Source organism: Halyomorpha halys, unplaced genomic scaffold, assembly GCF_000696795.3.
Source record: "Halyomorpha halys isolate HHAL.00 unplaced genomic scaffold, Hhal_1.1 Scaffold22.1, whole genome shotgun sequence".
NCBI classification, from domain to species: Eukaryota; Metazoa; Arthropoda; class Insecta; order Hemiptera; family Pentatomidae; genus Halyomorpha; species Halyomorpha halys.
Genome location: NW_027104816.1, coordinates 1,849,630 through 1,863,681, shown reverse-complemented (window position 1 = coordinate 1,863,681; position 14,052 = coordinate 1,849,630). Strand labels below are relative to the sequence as shown.

At 35.1% G+C, this 14,052-nt stretch overlaps 1 protein-coding gene across 1 annotated transcript in view; it reads left to right on the top strand.

The window, feature by feature from the left end:
- Arc42 (Activator-recruited cofactor subunit 42) overlaps window positions 1-10,969 on the top strand; it is a 108,035-nt gene extending 97,066 nt beyond the window's left edge. Inside the window, exons 9-10 of the mRNA XM_014422657.2 lie at window positions 781-846; window positions 8,972-10,969. Coding sequence (XP_014278143.1) covers window positions 781-846; window positions 8,972-9,115 — 210 coding nt within the window. The 3' untranslated portion in view covers window positions 9,116-10,969. The remainder of the gene's footprint in view (window positions 1-780; window positions 847-8,971) is intronic.
- Window positions 10,970-14,052: the final 3,083 nt, after the last annotated feature.

Below are 14,052 nucleotides of genomic sequence, written 5' to 3'. Positions count from 1 at the left end.
CAGTTTCTATTCAAACTGGACAAAACTGCAGAATGCCCTCCATGTCAGACTGTCGAGGTAATAGCGGAGGACATATTTTTCACTTGCATTCACTTTGTGGCAGAAAGAAGCAAATTGGAGAGTGTGTGGAGGAAGTATCACACCAGAAAACGTGGTGAGCCATATGCTAAGCTCAGACCAATATTGGGACAGAGTGAAGAGATTCACCATTGTCGTCCTTAAGAGATTGAAAGCCAAAGAGAGGACTAGAAGGCAATGAAACTCATGTGAAGAAAATAATGAGGCGCCACTCAGTCATTTCCCTCCATGAAGTAATGTCTAACGGCGCTTCTGTGGTGAGGAAGGAACAGCTGTAGGGAGGTGATTTTAGTGAGTAAAAATCCCACACTTGGATAGGTACATGCCTATCCATGTTTTTTGAAGATTTCCACCTACTCTCGTAAAAAAAAAAACAGACCGTTTTGGGATTTGGTTCAAGGGACGTTCAAATGTGTATTTCCATTGAAAACTCTTGAAAATTTTCAGGATTGCAGTACTGTCTCTTAATATATAATTCTTATATTAGCAAAGAAATATCAAAATTTACTTTTTAAAAGTATTATTATTCCAAATTAGCCAGCACTTATTATTTCAACCAAAGTTTCTTTCCCAAGTTATCTGCAATTAAAATTTATATTTATATGTATTTAAAGTCAGTATATGTTCTTTAGTATTATCATGAGTTAGCATTTAATAATGTTATATATATCTTGTGTTAATATTATTTTTCTTTGGATTTAGGAGGCGGCTATGGCTAAATTGTCTGCATCAGAAACAGCAACCTTTGTTTCACACCAGTGTATTCAGGTTTGTTATAGTTGATAGTGATAAAATAATTAAAATCTTGGTTATATCATTTATCTCATAAATGAAGAACAAAAGTTGCCTAAAAATGTTTTTGAAAACTCCAATATTGATTTTTTTTTTGCTCATAAAATGTACTCTATTTTTTTTATGCTTTACAAAACTAATTTTCAAATATTCTAGCAGATAAGGAGTATTTGACACATACAAATAATTCAGTTTTTATTCTTAATGTAATGTAATCATGTTCTAAACAATGTTGTGGGTAAGGCAACTTTCGCTCTTATAGCCTCAAATAATTTTGAAAAATTCAATTACATCACAAAATTATGTATAATATATTTAAACTAAGATTAGAAAATAGCAGAAATATTAAAATAAACCTAAATGAAGCCTGATAAATATGTACTTAATAAAAACAAGATTTATGTTGGAGGAAGTAACCTACAAGGTGTCTACTTAACCTGGAAAAGTCAGTGAATTTTATGAAAACAAACCGAAAATCAAGGAATTTCACAAGGAATGGGCATAAGTGCAACTTTTCTGTCCTGAATGAAAAGTATTATTGGTCACATTAAGTTTACATATATATTTCTCCACAATAAACACATAAGATATTGCCCTGTTGAGAAAAACTCACTTTAATCAATGGTCACATTTCTACAGGTTGAAATACTTCGTAAAGTAAAAATAAGAAAGAAATAGATACGAAGTGAACACTGTGAATGCTTGAATAATCCTGTCTTTTATTTTGCCTTCCACATGGGTTATCAGCTGGTATTACAATGGTTGTTTGATAATAGTACTTATCCTATAAACTACTAATAACCCCCACCCCAGTTAACAAAGTTAATTTTGAGTTCACTAAATAAAAGATAATAATAAAAAAACAAAACAAGCTATAAATCCTACTATATATATACATACCGCACTTTTCTTTGAAAAGCTGAGGAAATGCTTCATCAGATAGACTTACCAACTAAGACAAAATATAAGCATCTCCTACATGTCAAAGCACGACTCCGCTGAAGCCTATATAAATATTATAATAACGACATGAAAATCAAGTAACAAGATATCAGAGCTAAACCCCGTGGCAGAATGAATTGTGTTATTGTATGCCAAGATCGCTCTAGTCCTTTATGTAATTGGAACAACTGAAGATCTTTCCCTGGAGTATTGTGTAGGTATTCGATGGACCCATGCCCTTGTGGGTTACCAGGGATTGCAATGGCATTCTATGTTTAACTCAGAACATTCTGTGATGGTACGAGTGTTTCGAAATTCTCTCCCACCGTCAGACGTAATGATTTGTGGTACCCCATAGCAAGACATCCAGGCAAACATACCCTCCCAGACATCGTCAGATGTTTTGGTTGGTAAAGAATATGCCATAGCTAATTTACTGGAACTGTCTAACAAGGTTAGCCAATCTGACCCTCCAAAGTAAAAATAGCAACCTACATGTCTAATAGCGGTGAATTTGGGGTATGAGTAATTTCTGGATGGACATTAATAGGATGCCTGTCATATTTGGTGCGGTTACATGCCTGCAATACCTCCTTAATCCAACATGTATGTGGTACCAGTAATACCTGTGACGAAATGCAGCGAGAGTTTCAGGTATTCTGCAATGGTTAGTTTTTCTTCATGGTAGGCTTTAACTAACTCTTTTTGGCACTCAAGATCTTGAGATGGGGAAGAAAAAACACTAGTGATATATGTTTAGACAAGTGGGCACAGTTTCTTTTTGTGAAGGTCACAATGTGGTGATTGAACACATTACGTTTGTTCAATATGAGGTGGTGATAATTCATCAGACCCTGTGTCTTTACTGTTTGTATCGAAATATCTCCATATAAGGATATTTCATACCCTCCCTTACTGTCCTCTACTATTCCTTAACAACCAACCGATTCACTTTTATCCTACAATAAAAAACCTTGGTGTCACCTTTGATCAACACCTCTCCTGGAATAACCATATTTCCCAAATCACACGCAAATCCATAACTGTACTCAAAAATTCCTAAAATTCCGTAATTCCATTCCTCAGAACACCCGTCAGCTCCTAGTATCCTCTCTCGTCTTCCCCCACTTCGACTACAGATCCTTGGTGTATGGAGGGCTATCTGCAGGACTAGAGTTGAGATTGAAGAGACTCATGAATGACTTTGTAAGATTTATCTTTGGGTTCCCTAGGCGCTCTCAAGTCTCCCGCTGGTATTCCAAGTTGAAGTGGCTCTATCCAACCTCCCGAAGGCAATACCTCCTTGGCGTTTTTCTATTCCAAGTTCTTAAAATCAAAAAACCTACCTATATCCTAGATCTCCTCACTCTTCCTTCATCCATCCACTCATTAAACACCAGATCCCATCTGAATGATTTATATATGCCCTCCTATAGAACCTCCTTCTTTAGCAAATCCTTCGTCATACGTGCAACCTCCCTCTGGAATTCTCTTCCCATCTCCATTCGCCAGTCCTCATCCATTCATTCCTTTAAACAACACCTATTCCTTCATTTATTGAATAACCAAACCTTCACATCTTTGTAATCAAATAAATAGACATGTATTGATTAACATTATAAACAGTAGGAAAGCCAATATACCAATGTAATTTCGTTCTATCTTATATTTGTGAGTGTTACCTAATCACCTGTTGAATTATCATAATATTCAGTGAACAAAAAAAAAAAAAAAAAAAAAAAAACATTGGTAAATTAACAAGTTGAAACAGTGTATATGCATAAGAAAAAACAGCAGAACTGTATATACAAAAGTTTAATAATAAGAAGAAATATATGTACACAGAATGAGGAAGGAACAAAAATAATAATAATTCTTATCAATTAATAAAACAATTAAAACTTATAAGTTGTAACATAAATGCTGTTTGGCCTTGCCTATGAATCCCACTTCTTTTTCTCGATAATCTACAACGGGGCTACTGAGCGGTGTGTTGCTATGTATTATCGCTTGGCAAAGAAGTTCGCTTAGTTGGTCAATAATTGCTGCTGTTATTGACTGCGGATATCTCCAGCCCTTCATATAAGAAACTTTGTTCTCTTTAAGAGTTATATCATGTTTGGTCTTCCCTGTGGCCCGTATTGGGCAACCCTCCCTGTAAAATATATCAGTAAATTCAGTCAGTAGTAACTCAACATTGGGTACCTGTACACAAACTACCTCTGCACAATGATCATTCTCATTAGTTTTTAGTCTTCCATGATATGCTTTAATTCCCAGGATCATTTCCCAGCGTCCCAGGCTATCCTGCATCTGAAAGCCAACTTTATCCAGAACATCGCATCCGATCAAAATGTCATACTGATTTGTTAGATCTTCCAACACATGGACTACTGTCCCCATTTTCACCTCAGTGAGGTTCTCGAGATCCCATTTGTACTCCCCCAGTACTCTATAATTGATAACATAACATCTACATACCTTTAATTTGTTGGCTTCATCCAGCTCTTTCAGCACCCTTCTACTATTCAAGGTACTGGTACTTCCAGTATCAATAAGCTCTTTAAATTTATCACTCAACCCCTGCACTATCTCTCCCACACAGTATTTATAAGCTCTTGTCCCCTCAGATGGCAGCTTCCTACTTCGCTCTTTTCAACTTGTACCTCTTGTCTGCCTGTTCATTTAATATTGTTGACACTCGTGCCCAACTAGACTTACCTGCTTCATCACTTGAACTCTTATTTGAATATTCCTCAGAACTTGATATTGGAACATCCGTGTGGCATCTTGTTCTGTGAGTGTTCACTTTCATTGGTTCTAGGGCTGAGTTCCATTGTTAAATCCAGGGACATGCCCCTGCAATACAACCCTTGTCCCCACATTCAAAGCACTTGACCGAAGGACAGTTCGCTGCAATGTGCCCTGGACGATAGCATTCATAGCACCTACGAGTGTCCTCTTTTCTGGGTCCTCTAAGCTTACTGCTTCGCTGCACGCATCTTTCCTCTCTTCTTCTATATTCTGGCACTGATGTCCTACAAGAACCGGGTTGTCATCCACTACATCCAAACAATCTCAACGATCTCTTGCTCTTTCCCTCCATATTTCAATATTCAACTGCCTTATATCCTCCTCCACATCGTCCAGCCATCTGATTCGGGGACATCCTCTTTTTTGTTTTCAATCCGGTTTCCTATAAGTCTATAATCTTCTTGGGTATCATTTGATCGGGCATCCTCTGTACATGTCCTATCCATCTTATTTGAGCACTTTTCAACGCCACAATGTTGGGTTCCCCTAAACAGTTCCATCAACTTCTCATTCCTTCTTCTTCTCCAAATCTCATTCTCTGAGACTCCTTCCAATATCATTCTTTCTCCTCTCCCCATACCTTTCTCTCCCATGAGCATCCATTCCGCTTTTCTTGTCAAGGGCCATGTTTCACAACCATAGATTGCCACTGGCCTTACAATGGGTTTGTAGATGACCACTTTCATTCTTTTAGAGAGAGCTCTAAATTTCAATATTCCTTGTAGTGTGAAAGAATATTTATTTTCTACTGTTATCCAGGCCTCTAATTCAATTGATTTTAATCCCTAGGCATTATCTCCACTAAAATGTATCCCCTTTAGCTTCCCACTTTCTCAACTCTATTTCTACCTTCCCTTCTACACTACAGAACCCACCCAGAGTAATTAATTTATATTTACATACCTAAACCTGGAGGGCCCTCTTCCTACTGCTCAGTTTCTTCAGTGCTTCTCGGCGTACAAAAGTGTATGTTCAGATGTCCACACCTCCTTTCCCTCAGATAAAAGGCAGGCCACTATGCTTCCCTTTCATATTATGATTCTGGATTAGAGTAACTTGGGGTCGTCCCACTGCTGATACTCGCCTCCGATCTCTTCTTGTATACTCCTGCTTCTGTCTGTCTCCATACATTCACCCTGCTTCTCTGTCTATCACTTCATCCAAGATCCTTTGGATTTCTGTCCTTTGGTTTCTGTCCCTGAGGCCTCGGAGGTTTCATTGGGTTCAGATGTAGTTGTATTTGTTCTTGGGGGAATTCTCTCTCTTCTCATGCTTTGGGAATTTAATTCCATTGGTTTTGCATGTTTTTTTTTCCTCTGGTACAAATAAGGTCACTCACTATCTTGCTATATAACTTACCTTCCACATTCAAAAATTGAGTGTGAGGCCTCAAATTATGAAGTTCCGGCCTTTACTACACCGAAGTGTCCACCTTTACTACATCTGTGCCTTTTGTGATCTTTCTGTTGGCTACTACTTCTTGGTTTCACTTGTCCCTGTCACCTCTCTATGTTTCCCATCCTCTCCTTTGCATTCTGGCAAACCACTCCTAGGCACTGGCATCTACCAAGTCCGGTACACATTCTACAAATGTGTGTTCCCTCGGCAAACTCTTTCTCTTGTTTGTCTCCTTGTCGGCTATACCTTTAGGATTGTTAATAGAAATCCTATTTGCCTGTGCACCTCTTCCTCAATCATTGTTTCCCTCATTTTCTTCATTATGCAATAGAAGTGAGCTAATAGCTCCCAGGCGCACTTTTTTTTTATCCCCCTTCTAGGCATAGCTATCATACAAGGTTTGGCAACAAAGGGTAGTGCATTAGGATTGCGCATGCCACTGCTGCCAATAATTTTATTTTATTTACAAATACTTTATTTGCACATTAAATACAAAAATTGTGTGGAATCATTTATTGTAATGGGGACAATTTTTTATTTACACCGTGGTGCAACCCCAGCACTCGGTTGAAACCTTATCCAGCAACATCTGTCTGGTAGGTCCAACCCTCCTTGTCCCAATCTGTTTCCGGACAAGAGTCCAGTTTCTACCTCCAGCATGCAGCCTGGTCCAGCACTCCTGGTCTCAATCTGCTTCTTCACCATCATCTTCCATTGGAGGCTCGCTGACCCAGGGTGGCCGAGCCCTTCCCAATGTAAAATGCATTGGGCTGACCATATCCCTCTACCCGCAGATGAACTCCCTGAAGAACAAGCAGTTCTTCTCCTCCATCTGACAGGGGAAGTCCGACTCGGCTAGGACAAAGATCCCGGTTCTCATGCGACACCATCCTATATGCCTTTGTGACTCGAAGCAGAGCCAGTCTTTGCATAGAGGCCAGTCTCTTCTTCTTCTCCTGCGTGAGGGTTCAGCTCTATACAGGGGAAGTGTACCTCAAGATAACCAAGACTACACCTTTGTAAATAGTCATCATAGCAGGGTACCTGAGGCCCCAGAAGGCATCTCTTATACAGCTCAAACCATTAAGTGACAGTCACCCTATACCTCTGGTATACCAAGTGAGGGGTGGCGTCAAAGCCTCTCCTCATCCTCACACCAAGGTATGTCACCTCCTCAACTTCTGTCCTTGTACGTCCATATGATAGGGTAAGCCCTGTCTATGAAACCTTTGAGGAGTATGGCCTGAGTCTTAGCTGCGGCAATACTCAACTTTCTCCTCATGCATCACTCTCCAACAAGACTGGCACATCTCTCTGCTTCATCTAATAATAATCTGGCTCTGCTATTTCCGGCCACGATGATTGCCAGTTCGTCGACGTAGGCCATGGCAAGGAACCCTCTATCTTCTAGTTCCCCCAACAACTGATCGACACCAGCTTCCACAGGACCAGGGCAAGAACTGAACCTTGCGGACAGCCTCTCTCGACCTCAGAATAGCTACCTCTGATCTTGACACTCCTGTTACTAAAGGTAACTACTCATAAGGGAGTATAAGTTGCTGGGGGTATCGAACATCTGCAACCGCTGGAGTACGTGTGACCACCAAACATTATCAAAGGCGGAGGATATGTTGAAGAGGATATTCAAGACATAATTCTCCGCTCTCCCTTCTAAACCCTTATGCACTCTCAGCAGCGTATCTGTTGTTCCTTTGCCATGGATCAAGCCTCCTTTACTACACCCCAGGGCGTTTCTTCATCTCCCTGAATCTGATTTCGAATCCCCTTTCTCACCCTACAAACCACTACTGCCTTCAGCGCTTCTGCATCCTCCTTATCTAATTGGTTTTGAGATGCTTTTGCCTCTATTCTTATGATTAAGTGGTTGTCCCCTTTCAAGAGGTGAATTAGCTCAACAGTCTCTTGGGTTAATCCAACCAGGTCTGATACTGCTTTCCTCCTGGGCAGTCCCCATGTAAATCTTGATTTACTTCAGTTGCAATAAAATTTACTTCTGCCTAAGTGATTTCTGACAGAGATGGATTCTTTAAAAAAATTAAACTTAATATAATATATAATGCTTTATCTGGATTACCTCTGTAGGAAGTTTGGTGAGTCAATTCTTAAAAAAAATTTCTTTTGAGGTTAATGACTTCCAATTTAATGAAATTTCTTTATTAAAATTATCACTACATGGTACAACGTTTCGGGACCACTGTCCCATATTCATGCACCTTACACCTTTGTTAAGGCCTGGTATGTATTGAAGTTTAAAAAAAATTTAGAAAAGATAATAGATACAGCACAAAAATAATAGATACAGCACAAAATACAAAAAGCATAAGATTTCTAGAAGCTATTTATATAACAAAAAACATACAAAACACAGTAAACTACAAAACTGACACTAAATACCTAAATACTCATTACGCTGACATTATAAATAGACTCAAATTATAAACATAAAAATCAGATGAAATAAACGGGTTAAATAAAAAAATCACTAAGTTAATGTTAAATACAAAGCAGGGCTTGTAAAAAACAGGGAGGTAACCAAACAGCACACTGGACATGAGATAAGGTCCAAAGAGATATTAAGAAATATAGAGTAATGGCTGTGCTAAGGAGTAGTGAAGATGCACAAATTGTGACATGATTTCTTAGAAGAAATTATGAGGTAAATATAATTGTGTGAACTATAATGAATAGAAATGGACATTGTGCTATGATAGTTTTGTTATTGTTGTAGGTTTAAGGTGCATGAATATGGGACAGTGGTCCTGAAATGTTGTACCATGTAGTGATAATTTTAATAAAGAAATTTCATTAAATTGGAAGTCATTAACCTCAAAAGAAAATTTTTTTAAGAATAATGCTTTATGATTTTGAATTGATGAGTTAAAACTCATTAATTCAAATCATTGTAAATAAAATATTTTATTTTTAGATATTAGGTGGTATGGGATATGTCAATGACATGCCAGCTGAACGACATTACCGTGATGCAAGAATTACTGAAATTTATGAAGGTACATCTGAAATTCAAAGACTTGTGATTTCTGCTAATGTTTTGAAGGAATATGGATTTTAGTTGGATACTGAAAAGTTGTGTGAATTATTGGTCAGATATGGTATAATCTTTTGTTTACATTTTTGATATTTAAAAATGTATGCAGTATTTTATAAAAAAACTAATTATATTTTAAATCTATGCATGGACAAACTGATTTTGTAGTTTAAATTTAGCCTAATTCATTTTTAAGTTTATTAGAAGACTGAAGAGCTTAAATATTTAAAAATAGTTTTATTTATATTTTAATGTAGTTGTGCTGCATTAACCTCCTTTTTCAATTCAACTAATTATTTTATATTAGTGTATTCCCAGGTTTTAAAGGATTCATAATGAATATTTGTTTTTATATTTTGAAAAGAAAATTGTTAAAAAAAAAAAATTGTCACTTTATTTCTCCTTTAAATTGAAATAAATAATTTAAGACTGCAGACAGTCACTGGTACATATGGTGTACCACAACTGTTCAGATGAGTATTATAGTACCTATTAATTGCTAGTAATGAAAAACCACTTTAAACATTTTGATTCCTCATTTCTGATCATTTTTTAAAAATATATTTGAACTTAATTATATTGAACGTGATTGAAAGTAAAGTCTAAATTTAAATTAATTACAATGTTTATTAAAGTTTAAAAAAAATACATTTATTATTTATTCACAAAGTTAAAATAATTAATTTCATTACAACTTAACTACATATTTATTTATGTACATATAATTATTTATTACACCTAGATGATGTATAAAATATTAAAACTGAATTATATATTGATATTGAATTATAACTAAAATATAATTTTTTTTTTTAATATTTATTTATTGCTATTTACAACTGTACATTATAATACATTTAGTAAATCTGATCTAAGTTAAATTGGAGTGTTACAGGCGTGTAGAGAAACTACCCATTGGTAGCACTCTAAAAATATAAATTGAAATTAAATTACAACTAAAGTATACTCTCAAATTAAATTATTTCAAGCATATTAACTATAAACTATATCACTAGTTGCAGTATAAAATTATATAAAACTTTTTACAAAAATTACAATATGGAGTGAAAAAACAAATAAAACTAGCATCACCTCTTACTGAAAATAATTTTCTGTATGAAAAAGTTCAAAACACTCTAATTATAAGTCAGCATTACACTTCCTACATTTTATTGTCGGTCTTTTTCTTTTTTTCTGCTATTGTATGCACATTAGTTTCTGTTGCAACTTGTAGAGAAATGTTCCCTTACATTCCTCAGTCTTACTGAATGTGGAACAAAGTCAGGATTACAGGGACCAGATTTTTTCCTCTTTAACTCTGAATTGAAAATTAAAAATTTACAATTGTACAGTATAAAAAAATTACCAAGATGTACACGAGTAATTTTCTCTAAACATTGTCAATTTCTCAGACGATATTGAAATATTACGCTGCCGACAAATCTGATTAGAAAAAAGACAGAGAATAATATTCCTGAATGTATTTTTAAGATAATTAAAATAATTCAATAATTACAATTTTTAATGTTGTAACTGCAACAAGATAGAAAATCATAGTTTCATACTTATAAAGGATGAACACTAGATGGTCACTGGTACAGGTGCTATACCAACTTTTCTATACCTACTAGCTTGATAGTGAGAGAAGCCTAAAAGTATTTTTCTACTCCTGTTATCTATTGGATCCCTATGAACCTATATGAAAAATTGTAATTTATGTATTCAGTACAATATAAGTACCACTGACCTATAGAGGATTAATTAATATTGTAAGTAAAGTAAGATCAAACATGTTCATTAGTTTGATAAGTATGGTATGTTTCTATCAATGATTTTGTTGATAGAAAACCTAGATTTCATTAAAATGTTCTAACTTTTTCTTTTTATTACATTTTAAACCTCTAATTAATAATCTGAAATAAATTTTTTCTGCCTTGTATTTCCAGAGTTTCCTAGAAATAAAGGGCAAAACTTTGAACAATTTAAATTCCCTATATCATCATCATCATTGCCAATGACACCACATCTATCAGAACTCCATTTTAGGTTATGCTTTTATTGTAATAGTGTTTACATTTTTTTTTTTTTTGGTGAACCCTTTCATCTTAAATATTTTTAGTGATTTTTAAGCAGTTCCAGTCCATATTAAAATGCATTGCCTACACCATATAGATATTCTGCTGAAGGAGCAAAAAGTAATGGTAAGATTGCCATAATGGAAATGATTATTAATTCTGTTTTCATATTTTCAAATTAATATTATATTATAATTGTTTTTTCAGATATTGATTTTTTTTTTCTTACTCAGGAATGTTTAATAATTTTTTTAGGTTTATACACGGTGTCCTAGTATTCATGTTCACCTCCCTAGTTTCTACAGTTTTAAGAATTTTTATTTGAATTTTGTTGATCATAACAGTGGCATATGGTCTATTTTTAGACCTTATTATTAATTTTGTAACCTTCAGCTCACCTAATCTAACTCAGGATTTTTAAATGGAATAATACATATATTTTTTCTTTTTTTATGTATTCCAATAGTTAATCGGATTTTAAAATCAATTCATATTGAGCATTTCCTGATAGCGTAAATCACTAAGAATATTTTTAAGTTTCTTGACAATTTATGTGCGAACAGTGTGGAAAATCGAATAAACCTAATGAACAAAATCGTTTGGAAATTCAATTTCCTGCAAGAATGCATCATCATAATTTGAGTTTACTTGACCATCCGAGGAAATTAATATGGCAGTTATGACAATAATAGGTTCATCCCAAGGACCGGTTTGAGATTCAGTAAACAGTCAGGAACATGTGCAGTAGAGGATTTGGGAGGGAAAAAGACATACTGCATATGCTTCTGACAGTTTGCTGACTCTCAAACTGGTCCTTGGAACAAACCTAATGTCTCAATTATGATCACCATTAATACACAATTTGTCAAAAACCATAAAAACATTGTTTGGAGTTTTTGGAAATTTGCTCATATAAGTTTGTATTAAAATCTAATTTACTATCAGGAACCATAAAAAAAAAAATTACCCCATCCCATTAGAAATTGCATAGTTAAGTAAGCCGGAGAAGGCTGAAAAATTAATAAGACCTCAAAAGATAGACCAAATGCCACAGATATGACCTAATGCAAATGAAATAGAAAATTGTAAATATTGGGGAGGTGAACATAACATCCTGTATATACAGTCTACAATCCATTATTAATGTTTCAAATATTATATCTTAAAATTAAAAAGTAAAATATATTATTATTATATATATCATAGTAGGTCCATGATATGAAGGCTATCAGTGATATGATAATCAGTGTTTAATAAAACAATTATATCCTTGTATAGTCTCAACACTTTTTATTACATTAATAGTCCAACGTTTTGGCCATTTCGGCCATCCTTAAGGACAATATAAATATTTAACAGCTTATTATATATTCATTTGTAACATTTATAACAATATTATCACTAATAATGTAACATACCTTCAATATAAATTCTCACCTCACATCAAAATTTAAAAACTGTTTTGCAGGCTATTCTGCCCAGGTCATTAATTATAAGTCAAATACACCCTATTTTTTAAAAATTCATAAATATTTAAAACTTTTAATTTTTAATTTATCCACACTATCACTACCATATAAACAAACTTTTTTTATGTATAACAAAGTTTGTTTATATGGTAGTGATAGTGTGGATAAATTGAAAATTAAAAGTTTTAAATATTTATGAATTTTTAAAAAATAGGGTGTGTTTGACTTATAATTAATGACCTGGGCAGAATAGCCTGCAAAACAGTTTTTACTAGTAACAAAAAACAATACTACTGTTCAGATGGTAGAGATACTTTAATTGGGTGAAAGACACACCTCGAAGAACCACAGAAAAGGTGACCCATCCTATAGGGGGCTCACAGCACATAAGCTAATCATTTTATATTTTCTCTGTGTGGGAGAAAGGGTAAGAAACCTGGAGAACTGGCCAAATGAAACCTAGAGACTCTGGGTGTAGGAAAGACTGCAAGTGCCCTAATGTGGTTATTACTATTATTACCCCCTCATGTCCTGGGGTCCACATCAAGGTCAGTTTATTGCCTCTGGCTAATTCCTTTAGCCTTTCCAGGCAATTCCAGATTAGCCCTGACTTTATAGTATAGGACATTATTGCCTTTAAATCAGCAATGTCCTGATGCCTGGCTGTCTGATATTATATAAATGATTTTTCCTTTTGGATTGTTTTTAATGTTTTCTAATGCCGCTATTTTTATTGCGTGTATTTCAGTTTGGAAGACAGTTGGGTATATTCCCAGTGCTAGGGTTCTTTTGCAATTTGGTCCTACAACCCCAGCCCCTGCTTTTCCTTCCTTAACTGATTCATCGGTATACCAGACCAATGTGCCCTTCACAAATTTAGGGCCTCCTTTCCTCCGCATCTCTTTGTCTGGAATACATACTTTGAATTTTTTTTTTTTAAATCAAATCTTTTAGGTAAATGGTCACTTAGTAAGCTCATCCATTCTTTTCTCTTAATCCTATTTAGGATCTTTAAGTGTCCTTGATAGTTTCCTGGTTTATAATTCCAGTCATGTTGTATACTTAAGCCACTTATTATGGCTTCTTTTTGTATCCAGATGTGTAGTGGAGTTAAGTTCAGAATTGTCTCCATAGCTGCTGTGGGGCATATTCTGGGTGCTCCTGTCACACCTAGACACGCCATTCTTTGTACCTTTTCCAATATTATTTGTGAGGTTTTTTCCTCTCTTTTCGGCCACCAAATTGCCGATGCGTAGGTCATCATGGGTCTTATAACCCTGGTGTATAACCATTCCGCCATTTTGGGTTTAATTCTCCATTTTTTTTTTCAAATAAACTTTTACACGTCCATAGGGAAGCTCTAGCTTTTCCTATGACTCTGTTTATATTGGAATTCCACTCGAGTTTCTGATCTAGG